At 40.5% G+C, this 16,575-nt stretch overlaps 2 protein-coding genes across 2 annotated transcripts; both read left to right on the top strand.

The window, feature by feature from the left end:
• Positions 1-3,361: 3,361 nt before the first annotated feature.
• hoxb6b (homeobox B6b) lies at positions 3,362-4,595 on the top strand (the record flags this gene model as incomplete). The annotated part of the gene is made up of 2 exons (XM_084459876.1): positions 3,362-3,788; positions 4,342-4,595. 2 exons carry the CDS (start codon positions 3,362-3,364, stop codon positions 4,593-4,595), a joined length of 681 nt encoding a protein of 226 aa, XP_084316002.1.
• A 1,228-nt stretch (positions 4,596-5,823) lies between these two features.
• Positions 5,824-7,176, top strand: hoxb5b (homeobox B5b; the record flags this gene model as incomplete). Its single annotated transcript, XM_084459684.1, has 2 exons — positions 5,824-6,406; positions 6,929-7,176. The coding sequence occupies 2 exons, from the start codon at positions 5,824-5,826 to the stop codon at positions 7,174-7,176; spliced, it is 831 nt and encodes a 276-aa protein (XP_084315810.1).
• Positions 7,177-16,575: the final 9,399 nt, after the last annotated feature.

Here is a 16,575-nt window from a genome sequence, read left to right as displayed (position 1 = left end):
TTCTATTGCGTTGCTTTGTTTTTTCTTTCTTATTTTCAATGGAAATTAGGAAAAATGCATAGGATATCTACAGTATCTCTGTATAATGCTGTCACACGAGCCTGCACATAGCCAAAATATGTGGTTTATCATCTTGCTTTCAAAATGGCGCCTAGCCTCATCATCCATAGCCTACAGTTAATCTTTACAACCTGATGTCAATTCATATAGATTTTTTTCTTGTGAAAAAGGTAAACTGTAGCCTACATCTGAAGGCCAATCTTCAGTGTTGGGTTGAATAATAGGCTAGTCTTTGACACAATTACATAAAAAACATTGGTGTAAAAACTAACGCCTATATTTTGTATAGCCTAATCTGAGAACGGATAATATGAGAAATTGATATCAAATGATCCAAAACATTGGGCTTTTCGTTTAAAGCAATCCTACAACTGCGCATAAGATAAGAGGCCTTACTGACTATTTGCGAGTCCATTTTGTCCTGTTTGTGAAGAAAGGGTGGCGAGGAAGACAAAGTCGCAACGGCGCAGAATTCTTTGAAATGCATTAAATTGGGTGCAGTTTGGGAAATTTACAACTTTGCAACGGGACTTTACGACTATCTCTGCTCGAGGATTGGCTGAGCTGTGTCATGTGGAACTTTTTTCCCATGATGTTATAGCTGTCTGTGTTCTAACATTCATTCACTAACATCTTCGTCTCATGGGCTGTTTGTCTTCACAGTATTATATTAAAGAAATGTGTTCAGTTGCTGCGTAATTCTCCCAAGTAGCCTAACGGATGGAGCCACTGCGCAAACTCAAATGTTATGCTAATGAGTCTACAGTTCAGTTATGTGCGCGTGAATGAAAAATCGATAATCCCAGGACAACGGAATACTATTTTTACTTAACAGATATCACATTGTGCATCGTATAAATAGGATAATGATGAAAACAGATCAAAAAACAACCAAGACAATTAGGCTACTCCGGAGTGGCGTTCACCCACACTCGAAATGATGGATTATCAACAAAGGTAGGACCGCCTCATTTCCGACCACTTCAGACACAGCTAATGCACATATACCTGCATTCAAATTGGCCGAGCATTCAAGATAGCCTTAAATAGATTAAGCAATGGCAGATAATGCATTTTATGTTAGATACAAAATTCCTTGGCTGTAAAATAGGACAGCGGCTATAGCGCGTCAACCGTTGATGGCAAGATGGCAGCAACATTGAGAGATACCACAGGCCTTTTCATCGGTGGTTACAATATGTTGACAAAGATGAGAATCCTGATGCATTATATAAGAATTATTTTTTAAGGGATTTGGCTACATTCCACTGGGTTTTCAGGTTTTCCCAGGTTTGTTTGAACAGTCATAAGTACCCTATCCCCTAAAGGGAACCTCAACTGCATTTATAAGCACATTATTGGCTCTATCAGTAGCCTATATCTTGACATCATCATAATCTTCTTCATCTATATTATGGAGGCTTTAGCAGCTAAATGATAATGGTTCTACTCGTGGGCCTTGGCTACTCTACAACCTCATTCGCCTCTCTCTACTGCCATCTAGTGACAATAGTTGGCAGAGCCACAATTGACTCTTAATTAGATGTAGGTTGTGTAAAATAGTGAAGTGGTTGTAGTTCTACCACAAGCTCTTAAACACCCCCCAAAAGCGACATGGTTGCATCGTGAGATACAATGCATCATAGTTACATTTGTACATATGCCCTCCACTCCCTCTCTCTCTCTACCTAGCCTAGCTCCTCCACCATATACGGAAAATATCTATTGAATACTGTAGATCAATGAAATGAATGGATAAACGTAGGCATATGAGTTTGTTGCTTTGGTTTACAGGCCCATGAATTTCTTTGCAAATAATGGTAGCTGCTGAATAGTCTTGCCTACGTTAAAAGGAAGAAATAGAATTGGATTGGATGAAAATGGGAAACAATTGATGCATTCGTTTTCGTTTTGTGACTTTATTTAATACATTCGATTTGTTTTAAACAATCGGTCTATTTGATCCTAAAATACAGTGATAACAGTATGATTGTTACATGAAACGCCTAAGATAGCCTATAGTAAAATAGCAAGGATCTTAATAATATTAACAATAATACTATTAATATTAATAATAATAAATAACAGTAGTGGTTATAATAATAATAATAATAATAATACTATTACTACTACTAATAATAATAATAATAATTTTGACATTTTGACAATGAAATTGTGCATTGGGCTTTATAGAATTTACACAGTAAATATCCACGTTCATGGTGTGGCTAGTAGTCTATAGTGCTCTAGGCCAGCAATAATAATAATCATGATAATAATATAGACTGCTGCTGGTTTATGCATTTTAAGATGTGATATAGCCTATGTGATTTAAATGTCAGTTCCCTCTCCCCTGCCAAACAAACAGTAAAGTCTATTTACATTTTCAGCATTTAATAATTGAACATACGTCTTTTTCATGATGACAATTGAATATAGTTGTGTTATTATCCGCTTGGATCTTGATCAGTTGAGGAATGTGTCCCCATTTCCCATTCATTTCTCAGTAGCAGTGTTGATCCCGTGTTGTTCTTTATCCGGTCACTTTGTTGGAAGGGAAGTGCCTAAAAAACACCATGAACACGTGAATGAACACGGATGTGAATGTTTCCACCTGGACATGAATGTTTCTGTCTGAACACGAATGTTTTCCATCTTAATCATTATACCTATAACTATGTTTCAGATACTTTTCATAACTATGATCTTATACTTCATTACGCTCATAGGGATTACATACATTCTGAGCAAAAACGAAGGCATTATTCTCCTCAAGCCATCTAAATGAAACGGGGAAGAGAATTATAGGCCTATATGATTATTTAATGCAAGAATGGAAACAAGACATCCAATCATTCTAGGGTTTGTGTGTGTGTGCGTGTGTGTGAGTTGGTGTTTGGGGGATGAAGTGATGGCCCCCAGTCTATTGCAATGATCATATGCAATACGCACACATTTTCGTAACGAGTTGAAGTTGCTTTCTCATGGAATGTTTTAATACTGAATGCACGTGGGTCTGGATACAGTCGCGTTGGATGTGTGCAAAGACGCTCGAGCGCTTCGATTCGATGCACTGGGGACCCCGGTGCGCAACAAGAGCCCCCCCATGGGGGCAATATTGCAACCACAGAAGCCCGCGATTGGCCAGACGTTGATCAGGTGGTACAGTTCCCCTCTGTATTCAATAGCACCTCGCAACCCCCTTCAGCTAAAACCAAATCCCCGATAAAGTAATGGCAAAACCACTTGGACTATAAAAGACAACAAATCATATCCCTTGGAGTATTCCGTTGTCCATCCAATGAGTTCCTACTTTGTTAACTCAACTTTTCCTGTTTCTCTGCCCGGGGGACAGGAGTCTCTCTTGGGTCAGATACCGTTATATTCATCTGGATACACGGATCCTTTAAGACACTATTCCAACGCTACATATGGCGCTGCCAATATGCAAGAAAAGGGTTTCCCTTCCTCGTATTATCAGCAAACGACTGGTATCTATGGTCGCCCTAGCACCAGCTCTCCATGCGACTACGCAGCTGCTACTTTCTACAAGGACAGTGAGGGCTCTTGCGCGTTCCCAGGTCGTGAGGAGCCGCCGCTCTTTGGCACGCAGGAGCAGCGCAAGGCGGACTGCCCCGAGCACAATGTAAACATGAACAGTACTGTCGAAGACAAATCCTCGTCCTTGGTCTTCCCGTGGATGCAAAGGATAAATTCTTGCTCTGCTGGTGAGTGAAACTTTCCATTTACATTATTGCATTTTTCTAATGGTGTGCGTAAATCTGTGAAAGCTTAGCCTACTACTGTAGGCTATGTTCCTTCGAATCGGGCACTGTAGCCTACTTAGTCAGTGTTGCTTGGCAATAGCCACAGGGTAGGCTATACACAATGTTATTTTGCGTTTGCACAGGCTATATCAGTAGCCTAACTAAGTGTTTTGCGATCATAGGCCTGGGCTATTGTTTAAATATAGCCTCGCATATTGACACTTTTGAGAGGGCTACTCAGATGGCTGACATAAATACACTGAAATATGAGAGTCAAAATATGAGGGTTGATCACGTGAATTATCCTATTTAAGTTCCTACGGTGATGCCATTTCCACGAGTGTGTATACTATGTATTATTAATAGTACTTGTGTTGATAATCTAAAGAAAAGCTAGCCTTAGACAATGATAATTCGTTCATTCAAATAAATTATAGCAAATGCATGAATGTCAATAACTTTTGCTACATTCATGCTGAACATATTTGACTGCCCATTTTCCTTTTATTTGCAGGGACATTTGGCAACAGTGGACGCAGGGGCCGTCAGACCTACACTAGATATCAGACTCTTGAGCTTGAGAAGGAATTCCATTTCAATAGGTATCTTACAAGGCGTCGCCGAATCGAGATCTCTCACGCTCTCTGTCTCACCGAACGTCAGATCAAGATTTGGTTCCAGAATCGTAGGATGAAGTGGAAAAAGGAGAACAAGATCATGAATTCGTCAAAACCCAGCGACGAAGAGAAAGAAAAAGAGACGAGTTAAAGGACACTGTAAATAACAATAGCCAACCCAAGCCAGCATTGGCCTCAGTTGAAAATCCAGACATGTTGAAATTATATTTGTTGTTTTGCAGATAATGACGGTATATTAGGCTACCTGACAGAACACGTTTTAGAGATATGTTTAGAATAATAGGCTTTGATACTTGCACGATGAAATAACGTCTGTAGGTCATAGGGTTATACAAAGGTCATCATCTTCTGTTAGTAAATGTGCTCGTGCGTTTATAGTGGACTATGCAGAGTGACAAATGTAGCCTACATGTTATCTGCTCGATCACTACATTTATATATTTTATTTTTTTATTATTATTTTGTAACAATATTCTCAAATCGTCGTGCTATTCTTTAATTCCACCAAGATGCTTTTGCCTATCAGTGTTTGTTGTACAGTGGTTGTTCACGTTAGTTTTTTTTGGCACAGCAGTAGCCTGTACCATTGCAACATGTTTAGTCTTGAATTTCCTAAATCTGACAAGGTATTTATTGTGTTTAAGAGTTTGTGCATTTGCACGTCCGCATATGTGTGCAATATGTTGTTTTTGTTCACTTGTAAAATTGAAATAAAGAATTTCTGTTCATTTGTTCACATATCTCGTGCATTTTATAGCCTATATTTTACTGCTCTGTGTCAAGTCGTGGATAGTCCCATCAGTATTGGTATTAGTATTAGCAGGCTATAAGTAGGCCTATTATATTATAGTTGGTATCATTATCATAAATGTTATTATTGTTATTGAGATAGAATACAATAGATTAGCCTGCATAGACAACGCATCTCAATTGATACAAGAGATCACTGTAATCACTTGTTTAGTGTTATGATGAAATGAGTCAAGGGTATGAAAATGAAGGAAACTCTAGCCTCCTCACGCGCACCCACAAGCAGTTAACTCTATTGCCAGTAGATGACGCTGTCTGCCTACATGGACCACGAGGCGCAATGGGGAGGCACCATTGACTAGAGTCTAACGACCATCATTTCGTCATCATTTGTAACCATAGAGCATGAATTACCTCTTGAAGTCATCAGTGAGAATTTACGACTGGTCAACAAAGGCACGTGATTCCTGAACGCTCTCCCATATTTGGCCGCATACCTGGCAAAGTACAGTAGGCTTCATTGCTATAATTCATGATTACATCATAAATCGTAAAGCAAAGGATTATAGCGACAAAGATCTACAAATCGAGGCTTTAAAACCAAGCAAATGAGCTCTTACTTTGCTAACTCGTTCTCAGGGCGCTATCCAAATGGCTCCGACTATCAGTTACTAAATTATGGGACTAACAGCGCCGTGAACAGCACGTTCAGAGACCCTGGCACCATGCACTCCGGGTCTTTCGGCTACAACTACAATGGCATGGACCTAACGGTAAATCGCACCAACAACAGTAGCCACTACGGGGCTGTTGGAGATGATGCCCGTGGTTTCGGCCCGGACTCCAGGTACAGACAGCCGGACTGTTCCCTCACGTCTCCAGATTCCGTACCATGCGCCACAGCCAACTCAACACAGTCTTTGGAACTAAAAAGCCCCTCTCCTCCATCTGACCGGAGCACGACCTCGAACAGCAACAATCTCAACAAAGGCAACAACGGTCATTTCACTGAGATTGAGGAGACCAGCGTTGCCTCCGAGACCGAGGAAGGCGCACACGGCGGCGGCACCAGCACGGTCGCAAGAGCGCAGCAGCAACAACAAGAATCCAACGCAACATCCACCACAACGTCAAGTGATTGCCAAACGCCGCAAATATTCCCTTGGATGCGGAAACTACACATAAACCATGGTAGGCTACACAGCCTCCTTATATTGTTTCGTGGTGGTCTTGTATTCGATTGGGTCGCATACTTTCTATTGTGTTTCTCCTCAACTCAAATTTGCGAAAGCGTCATAAATCTGTCAAGTGTTGCATGAACTTGGCGAGGTCAGTAAGACGAGAGAAAAAGGCAGCGGTTGCTAAACTATATCACCTATGACCACCTCTAGCTTATGGGGTCATGGATAATGAGATGACACTGCCGAAGAGGTGTGAAATGAGAAAGCATGCAATAGCACAAAAAAAAATCGTGGTTTAAATTGCGCATACATGTTGGTGGTGAATATATTTGTGTTTGCGGCTAGAGCTAAGAGTGTTATTCATATAGGACTTCAGTGTGAACCGTTGTGTGCCCCCATAACATAGCCTATAGGCTACACTACACTTTTTCCATACCGCATTTCCTCCATAAACGTGTCCTTATTGTCTACAAAATTTTGTTCCGTCTTGCTGCAGTGGTCTTTTCTAATTTGGATTTCTCATACAATTTAGATATGACTGGACCGGACGGGAAACGCGCCCGAACAGCCTACACCCGCTACCAGACGCTAGAGCTGGAGAAAGAATTTCACTTCAATAGATACCTAACCAGGCGACGGAGAATAGAGATAGCCCACACGCTGTGCCTCTCGGAACGACAAATTAAAATCTGGTTCCAGAATCGAAGGATGAAATGGAAGAAGGACAATAAACTCAAAAGTATGAGTCTTGTTACAGGAGGTAGTGCGTTTCATAATTGAGTTCGAACTGCAAAAGATGACATGGGGTGTGTGTGTGTGTCTGGGGGGGGTGGGGTGGGGGGGTCTTGAGTACTGTAAAGCTATACAGCACCTTTCAGCATGTTGTTGTGGTAGACGAATAATTATTCTTATCGAGCACACTATTAGTTTGCCGTTGTGTTATGGTAGCTTAGTTATTTTGAAAAAAATAAGAAATACGAAATATTCTGGAGTCTTAAGTGTCGTGCTCAGTTTACTCTCGGATGTTGTCATGTTTCACGTGAGCTCTTTATTGTGTAACTTCTTAGCAGTTTAAAAAACAGGTGTGTAAATTAGGTGTACAGTACATTTCCAAACCATATGCTGCTCTTCATTGGATGTAAACCTACTGTATAGAAGATGGGACCATTCAAAGCGCTTTAGTGTACGTTTTAATGCTCTATTTATGCTTGATTATATTGTGGTCGGACCATACTTTTCATGAGACTCCAATGTATAGCTAAAGAGCCTTTGTGCATCAATATACTTAGAACTAAATAACAGATAGGCTATGTAAAACAATGTACCCGTATTCACCATTCAAATGAGACCAGTTTGTAGTGGACAAGAAGGGAATTATTCTGTGGGCTAGAAGGGAACAGTGATGTAAGAATTTTTGCCAATAAGCTTTTTGTATTTGTATGTGAACCTATAGAACTTGAAATAAAGTTTCTCAATCGCTTTGAATGTGACAAAGTAGTACCTGCTCCTCATTATGAAGTCGTAGTTTAGATTGGTCACAATTTCATTAACGATCCCTGATGTAAATCCAAAGACTCGAAATTAAATGAACTCAATCAGTGCTTGCGATATGCAGCTTTCTTAGTTAGACCTGTAAAGTTATGGTCCGAAATAAAAGTTTTATAGGCTATAGGTTAACACATACGGTCACACTGTGGCATGTGTGTTTGATTTAGCAAAAGCACACCAAGTTGCATTCTGCAGATAAGCTGCACCTAGCTGAACAACACCTAGCTGAACAACATGAGGCTGAACCTGTTCAACTTACCCTCGCGTGGCTTGTAGGATGAGTCTGTTAGTTTCTTGATCAAATCCAAAGAGTGCATGACTTACAGGGCCCGAAGTTAGTAAAACCATCCTTGCCAAAGATCATAGTTCTATAATCCGTACTGACTCTGAAAAGTCACGTGGGGTCCATAAAGTTGGTTTTATGGTTTTAGGGAGTAGACAATGTACAATATAATTCACATTGTTGAATGAAAGTGACGGGTTAACGGCAATGAGGGGACCCACAGGGTGGACAGTAAAGAGACCCAGTCCGGGCGGTCAGAATGCGCTGTGCCTATTTATTATAGACTTTTTATTTCAAGAAGTGCCCACAATTATTTTGTAAACTGTGCAGATATAGACGAAATTGTTAGATGCTGTAGGCTATTGCGGAAAAAATGTTTTAATCTACCTTGCAATTATCACATTATTAGGTAATCCTCAAATGAAAATACATGCTTTGCCAGAGGCGTATTACAAGCAATGTAATTAGCACTTATGCATTGAAGTAAATAATAACTTAATTTCCACGGTGAAATTTAAGCTTGTTAAGAGAAATAGGCAAAGGGCAAACCCTCGCTTTCCTTGCGAACTGCATGCATGTCTGCTGCATGGGCAAATTACAATAGATTTAAATGTGTTAAGTGGTTTAAGTGGAACTGTCTAAATATGAACCAGCGAACTTGAGCAAGATTTTACAGTCATTCGTCTAAAATCGATCTTCAATAAAAAATAGGCCTGAACGTGCTCCAAGGAGTGTAGAACTCTTATTTTGCACGACCCACTTCACGTTATGCAGGACTGCTTGAATTGGAATCACAATCAGAACAAATATAGGACATGCAGGCTTATGGAAAACAATGCACCGTGTGAAATGTAGGTCTATTTTATGGAAAATAATTGAATATGCCCTCACATTAAGGCTTCAGTACCTTGTGTTTTGGATTGGGTCGAAACAATTCCATATATTCATAACTATTAAGTAGTCATTTAAGCAGGGTAATGAGTATTGCATATTGATAGGGGTAATCAGTGCCCGGATCTCATCAATAATTCATGAAGACGGGATCATCGCTAGGTCAGTAGACGGGTGCCACAGATGCCGCCAAAGCAAAGAAGAAGAAGCTCATGTAGGGCACTTACTCGGAGGTCTATACCCACAAACTGAATAGGAAAACAATGTATGTTAGTCTACGCATGGGCTTTATAGACCCAAGTAGGCCTATGGTCGAAATTAGATGTTGATTGTAGCCTATAGGCTATTTTCTATTTGTTGATATTAAATACATTGGAATTAGGCTATGCACGTGAGCATATCGAGTAGACATACTATTATTTACCCTTTTGTAAATAACTAATCTGCAGCATACGGAAGGAAAATTAATATCAAAGCGATCTAAAACAATGTTAAGATGAAAATAAAGCAAATGAAGAAGCGATATTCAGTGAAGTGATAGATGTAACGCAGCCTTGGCACCAGCAGAGGGCGCTTTAGGCCGGTTACCCTTTATGGCTCTTGGGCTTGATAATTTACTAGGCCTATAGTTTACAACATTATAAAACAATGGCTATGAGGGCTGATCTGCACACTGCAATATTGAAATGTGAAAAATTGTTAAATAAGTGGACAACTTAAATGAAGAACTGCAAAGTAGCCATTCATGGTTGATTCAACTTTGTGTTTAAACAGGAACAGCACTAGAACTTTTTTTTGGCACTGCGCACGGAATTATAAGTGGGCAAAGCCAGCACTTTGAAGCCTCGTGTATTGTGTAGGCCCCTATACTTAGGCCCCTGTTCTTTTAGAAGTACATTACTCAATATCAACGAACAAGTCAGATATTGTTAATGTGCGTGGGGCCTTGAGGAAGGGGTGAAACTCGGGTCACCGCGTCTAACAAATATTAAAATGCCCTGGGATTTGTGACATGTTGCGCTGTTCATCAAACTCCGTGTCCAATGGCTGAATTAATCAGAAACCCCGTGTCCACACATAAGCCTGTACTGTAGGCTGACGTGTTACAGGCCATAATCCCCACGATGACATAGCACCACTATAGGTCAATGACAACAAGCTTTTTGAGTACGGGCACGCCCAACACGCCGTGTTGCTGAGGGGAATAGGAAGTTGCATGGACTGTTTGTTTTCAGTATACAGGAAACTATTGAATCAAATGAATAATTTAATTCCTATTTAATTGGAGCCCTGCAGCGCTATATTTACAAATGTGCTAACCTTTAACATCTAATTTTTTATTCAAGATTATTTTTGGTCCAGTATATGTCGACCTACAAAGGGTACATTTATTAAACGAGAAGTTTGCCATTTCGCCTATAGTTTTGATATTTTAATAGAGGTGTCATAGTTCAAGTGCTTCTGAATACCTATCATCTAGCCTATATATACCCTGTAGATCCGAATTTGTGTGACCAGACATGCATCGCAAATTCGTGTCTTGGGGAGTATGTCGTTGATGACACCTCGCCTCTCTGAGGAGCAGCTTACTCGATATGTCATTGGCTCCTTCATGGGTTGATACTTTTTCTCCCACTATACGTTTTCAGTCGTCATGCACAGAGAGGGCGTTTGTTTTGCTGCAACTCCCTTTAGGGTATATGGCCTTTGAACAGAGACCTCACTAATGGCCTTTTTAATGACCGTGACACCATTATAGAGAACAGCAATGACGCGAAGTCGAGCAAGCTCTATTTTGGCAGGGAAAGCTTTAGTATAGCCTACCGTTCAGTGGGGGGGGGGCACTATACCGCCCATTATGTCAGCATGTACCCTATCCTGCTCGAATGGGCTGACAATAGCATACTGTATACACTTGATAGTCCAAGTGACGCACGTCGAACTTTTGGAAAACTAAAGTCTAAAGGATCGGTAAGTACACACACACACACACACACACACACACACACACACACACACACACACACACACACACACACACACTAATTTCATGGGACGCAATACTGTAGCCTACATTTCATAGTGCCACCATAATCACAATGTGTTGTCATCTCCAAAGTAATACCCCGTCTCAACGAGTGTGATCCACGGGTAGGCTACAGTTTTAGTGTAAATACGTGCAATACGCATGCATTACGCACGGGTTCGACCGTGTATGGACACACATTCGCCTGACTGTAATACGAATAGAAATACACGCCCCCAGTCTTCGATATCTGGGAGAGGTCTGCATTGTTCAGGAAACCATTTATCTTCTTGTCTGCAACATTCTATTCTGTAGCTAAAGGCGGAGTCTGGACCCTCTAAAAAAAAGGGACCTTATGCCCTCCTCGAAGACACAACACCACAGCGAAACGGATGTGTGGATGTGGGTAAGTTTTATGTCATATTTCCGTCTTTTCTCTTGATGACGATGATCACATTATGTGATTATGTGTAATACATTAACTTGTCACACTATTTCGGATGACCTCGGGTCGCATGTATTTATTTTATGATTTGAATTCAGACTCCCAATCATGCACTACAGTCATATAGCGACCATACAGGGCTCCACCATTTCCCACAGGGTCACGTGACTCATTAAGTAATCGCGCAAGAGTTCGTAGTGTAGATCATTCATCGTCAGGCCTACCTGTGAACTGTCGTCTGGTGGGAAACTCACCAACAAACGAAAGACAAAGAGCATTGTAAGTAAATACAATATCAATTCGTTTTGGAGCAAGTTAATTAATTCCATTATTTCAGGCCTATAAGGCAACTTGTTCGCCTTTTTAGAAATTATATTTTGTTATAGCCAAAGTTATGAGGAGCCCATTCATCTGTCTCAAACGTTAGATACGTTATGGATGTATTTCCCCACGGTGTCATTCACTCAGTGCTGATCACCAGAACGTGGTTTTTACATTGATATGTGAGACAGTGTTATTGCCGAATACCATTGTATTTTACGAGGCTTTCCTTACTAGGGGGCAAGTGTGCTATTAATCTTGTGATCCATAAGTGATTAGATTCATTGTCGTGTAGACTGGCCTGGGGATCCCACGTTAACCTATACGATGTAAATTACAGAGCCCTTTAGGAGTTAGCCTAAACTAAGCTAATAAATTATGGTTTAGTCACAACCATGGCCTGTTTTATACATAGGGTAGTAGTCTAGGCCTATATTTATCCATTAGCTCTACTCGCGAGTCCAACATAGGCTAACAGAAGGAAATTTGTGACACGTTTATTAATGTTGCCTATTATTGTGCAGGACATAGCAGAGTTTGCTTTTGAATGACTTAAACACATGATGCCTAAATAAGTACAAAGGTGTATGCCTAAATAGTCTAATAAGAACTTAAGTGATGGTATAGAAATTATCATTGGCGAGTGGAAATATAGGCCTGATACAATGTTAAGGGTTGTGATTCCTGATATTTCGATAGGCTATTTCTTTTTTCTGCATCTAACTAGCCTATAGCATGGGAGTGAGGCTATGGCTACTTAGTCTACATTGTTTAGTGCTTGAGAAATAAACCATAAAATAACTCCTAGTCTAATGCAAACTAGGTGGTTGTAGAAGGCCTGTGGTCTACAGGAGTAAATACTCTAGTATTTTTCTAATTAACCTATATTTCTCGACTGTTAAACTTGTTACAGCATATGTGGCAGGGATGGGTGATCAAAGAAACGGTTTCTTTTGTGTTATTTTCACTTTTGGTTAAACATTACCTCTCCTGCTTGGGGTAGGCCATTACTTCATCTGCTTTCAATAACGAATGAATCGAAGTGATTGAGTATTCTAAATTGAAAGATGAACATGAGAGATCAAAGCCTCGCCGGACCGATATCGATCTACTGACAGTAATCCTGTAGGAAGCGGCATTTTTGATCCTCACGTCAGCTCCAGTCATTTAGAAACTGTGGACTGTCAAACAGCAGATGGCCTTCCTTGGAATTTGGGAGTAGGTATACGGGCTTCACTTTTTAGCATGCTCGCTGTGGCATATTGCATAGGCCTATAGCATACAAACTACGTTTCATCCTAATTGTTTATTTGAATTCAGGAAACTTATAGACAGGTAGGCTAATCTCATTAAGACACCCAGGGTCTAATTCTCAAGAGAGACCTGACCACGTATAGGCTTAATTGTGTGAACACAAGAAGGCATAGCCTACGCTTTATGAAAATTAAATCTGAATGAAGTGCTCATCCCATCCAATCATTCTGGTAGACTATCTGAGTCACATCAACTCGTAGACCTAGGCCTACTCATTACAGAGGAACCTTTTGTCCATCTGTCATGGACGTCATCACGCATGATTCATGGAGTATAGGGCGTAGGCCTATAGGCTAGCCTATGATCGCCGTATGCCAAGACGAAAATTATATCTCAATAGGATGTCTTTCTAAAGTTTGTGTTTCCAATATTTAAAAATAAATCAGTCAGTCTCTGCTAGCCTATTAATTTATTATTTTTTGGGGGGGGAAATAAAATAATATTTGGGTCATAAATGGGTAATAAAAAAGTGTTCAAAGCCTTTTGAGCTTTAGCGGGCTAGGCGTTAAACCCTCAATTTATTCAGGCGAAGGGGCCCCGACGAATGACGAGGCTCCATCTCTAAGGTCGTGGTTTCTCTTGGCTAAAACGCCACTGTCCAGCCACGATCCACGTCAGTGCACGTCCTCATTAGCGTATCTTACATTTCACACATTTCATGTATTCCCATATAAAATTCGGTAGAATAGATTTGCATTTTAAAGAACCTAAAATGCGTTAGGCCTACTCGCCTGATCATTCACATAGACTAGGCTATTTATTTAAACAGATGTTGGATCACATTTTCCATGTCTCAGAATTCCACTTCACTGTCTAGGTCTGCGTAGCCTAAAGGCTGTCCATTCACTCCCAGATCTCTCCCTTTATAGCGGATATCATCCGATGAGCTGGATGCTAGCCTACTCGGATTGCAAACGCCTATTCCATAATATTTTTGAAAGGAGCGAGCATTTGTTATTGATTGAAAACGGTGTGGATTTAAATGTGATCACATATTGTTTTGGGGAGCTCCACATTTGAAGCTATAAGGTAAGATGCGTTGGCTGCGTGTTGTTGTGGGGCTAGGTGTCGTGGTGATTTATGACTCCAGAACCAGTTCATGCGGAGTTCAGGAAGCTGCATGCCTCCGATTCAAAATACAATTCCTTCTCACTTTAAACTAGCAGTTCAAATTCAACCTTTTGTTTAGATAAAAAAAAGCATGTTATTTTGATTGGAAGAAAAGCATGCAAGGTTCTACAGGCTCGATGAAAAAGGGGAAGAAAACGTAAAGTAGGTTAGCCTACATGCACATATCCTGTTGATGGTATGCTCCAGAATGAATATTTTAGGAAATAATGCACACACGGACATGACTCTTTACTGAGTTTGGAGGAGAATTGCTTCTGATTTTGCAACTGTTCTATTCTTTATTCAGTGTATTCTTTTTTTATTGATGGACTACCTTGTAAAAAATATTAGGGTTAGGGTTAGTAATAGGCACTTAATAAGTTAAACCATGCATGATGATTATAGAATCAGATTGTAAAAAAGGGATCTGAAGGAACAACGAATAGGCTACGTGTTAAGTGCACTTGAATATGAAGCCCAGAGGGATAGAGTTGGGTGAATATTGTTGGCCAAAGAAAATATGTTTTCTTCATGTTTCAGTTTAAGGAGGTTAACGTAGCCTGGAAGCCAAAAAAAATCTACTTTTGGGACATATCAGTTTGAGGTTGCAAATGGGCCTGTGTGAAGCCAGGTTAGGTAGAGAGATTGGTCTACTCCAACATTGCCTCAGCACGCCTCGTAGAGAGGCTGCTATTCATGTCATGATGCTATTGAGTTGATAAGATGGATCATGCTGTCACCTCCCTTATTTTGTGTGTTTTTTTCTATAACCTTTCAGGACAGAAACCATGGGTCTTTGGAAAGGAACAACCACGTGATCTCTGGGTGCCAATGTTTTATCTGAAGGTCAAAAGGGTCCCATGTAGCCAGTGAGACATTTTTTTGGGGGGGATGCAGAGAACTACCTACACCGAGACCATAACGCTTTACCAAGGTGCCAATGGACTTGAATACGAGCATGACGCACCAGTCCACCAACCGTTGGCGCAACTGGAGAGAAACCACAAAGAGTATAATTGCTCATTACAGTCACTTAACATCAAATCGCCGCATCCACGGAAATCCAAAGAGCAAAACCCAAAGTCAACTATCACCGAGAACATCTTTCCTTGGATGAGAGACTCGAGGCATTCAATCCAAAAAGACAACAAAATCTCAGACGGTACGTATGCAAATTACATTACCAACTAGACAGTGCTATTTACCTTCTTAATTCTTCTTCTTCATCTTGATAAATGCTAATTGTATCATTTAGATACATTAAACGGTAGCCTAATTACCAAACCTCTGGGACAGTCCAACTGTTTTTTTTTTTACAGATACCCAAAATGCACTGTAGGCCTATTGAATTTCTGAAATATGGTGGATCTTATTTTGTTGTCTGCAGACTGCTCTGGGGATGACACAGGTCCAACGAATACATCGGCCTCCAAAAGAGCACGCACTGCTTACACGACCACGCAGCTGGTGGAGCTCGAGAAGGAGTTCCACTACAGTCGTTACCTGTGCCGAGCCAGACGCGTGGAGATGGCTAACTCGCTCAGTCTCAACGAGAGGCAGATCAAAATATGGTTTCAAAATCGGCGGATGAAGCACAAGAAGGATGAAAAATTAAAAGGACTGTGCTCAGACAGCCCCACTCTTACCAATCTTGGCTATATTGATACGAGTAGTGATTATGGCACAATTACCTCGCCATCTTTAAAACCTCAGCAAGACGCACCGGGGAAAGCACCGGTCTATCTAAATTCAACGGAAACCCAACCATTTCAACAGATATGTGCAAGTACAACTTCTGAATATGACACTCACAGTCCCCGGGACAATGTTTTCCCCACCCACAATGCCAAGCGTGTCTCTGGGTATGATGTGAACATGGCCTCTTCTGATAGGTCTACTGCGCAAATGACATCCTGCCAACAGCATGGATATAGGCCTACTGATCCAAACACGTCATACTTGTCAGGGCATTTTTCTACTCAGGAAAGAATCATGCAAGCTCCAAAACTGACTCATTTGTAAGACATTTGAAAGATGTAGCCCATCATCTTGAAATCCACAATTCCTCTGAATATAAGCACATAAACCATGCAGGGTAAAGAATAGACTTGTTTTTGCACTTTCAGATTATCTCTTTTATTTATTTATTATTATTTATTATTTTATTTTAAATACTTTCAATGTTTTACTTTTGTTGGTGTCGTCTAGGTTATCTATTGATATTAGACTGTTTGTGGATGT

Source organism: Borostomias antarcticus (assembly GCF_949987555.1).
Source record: "Borostomias antarcticus genome assembly, chromosome: 29".
Taxonomy (NCBI): Eukaryota; Metazoa; Chordata; class Actinopteri; order Stomiiformes; family Stomiidae; genus Borostomias; species Borostomias antarcticus.
This window is presented reverse-complemented; position numbering and strand designations above follow the sequence as displayed.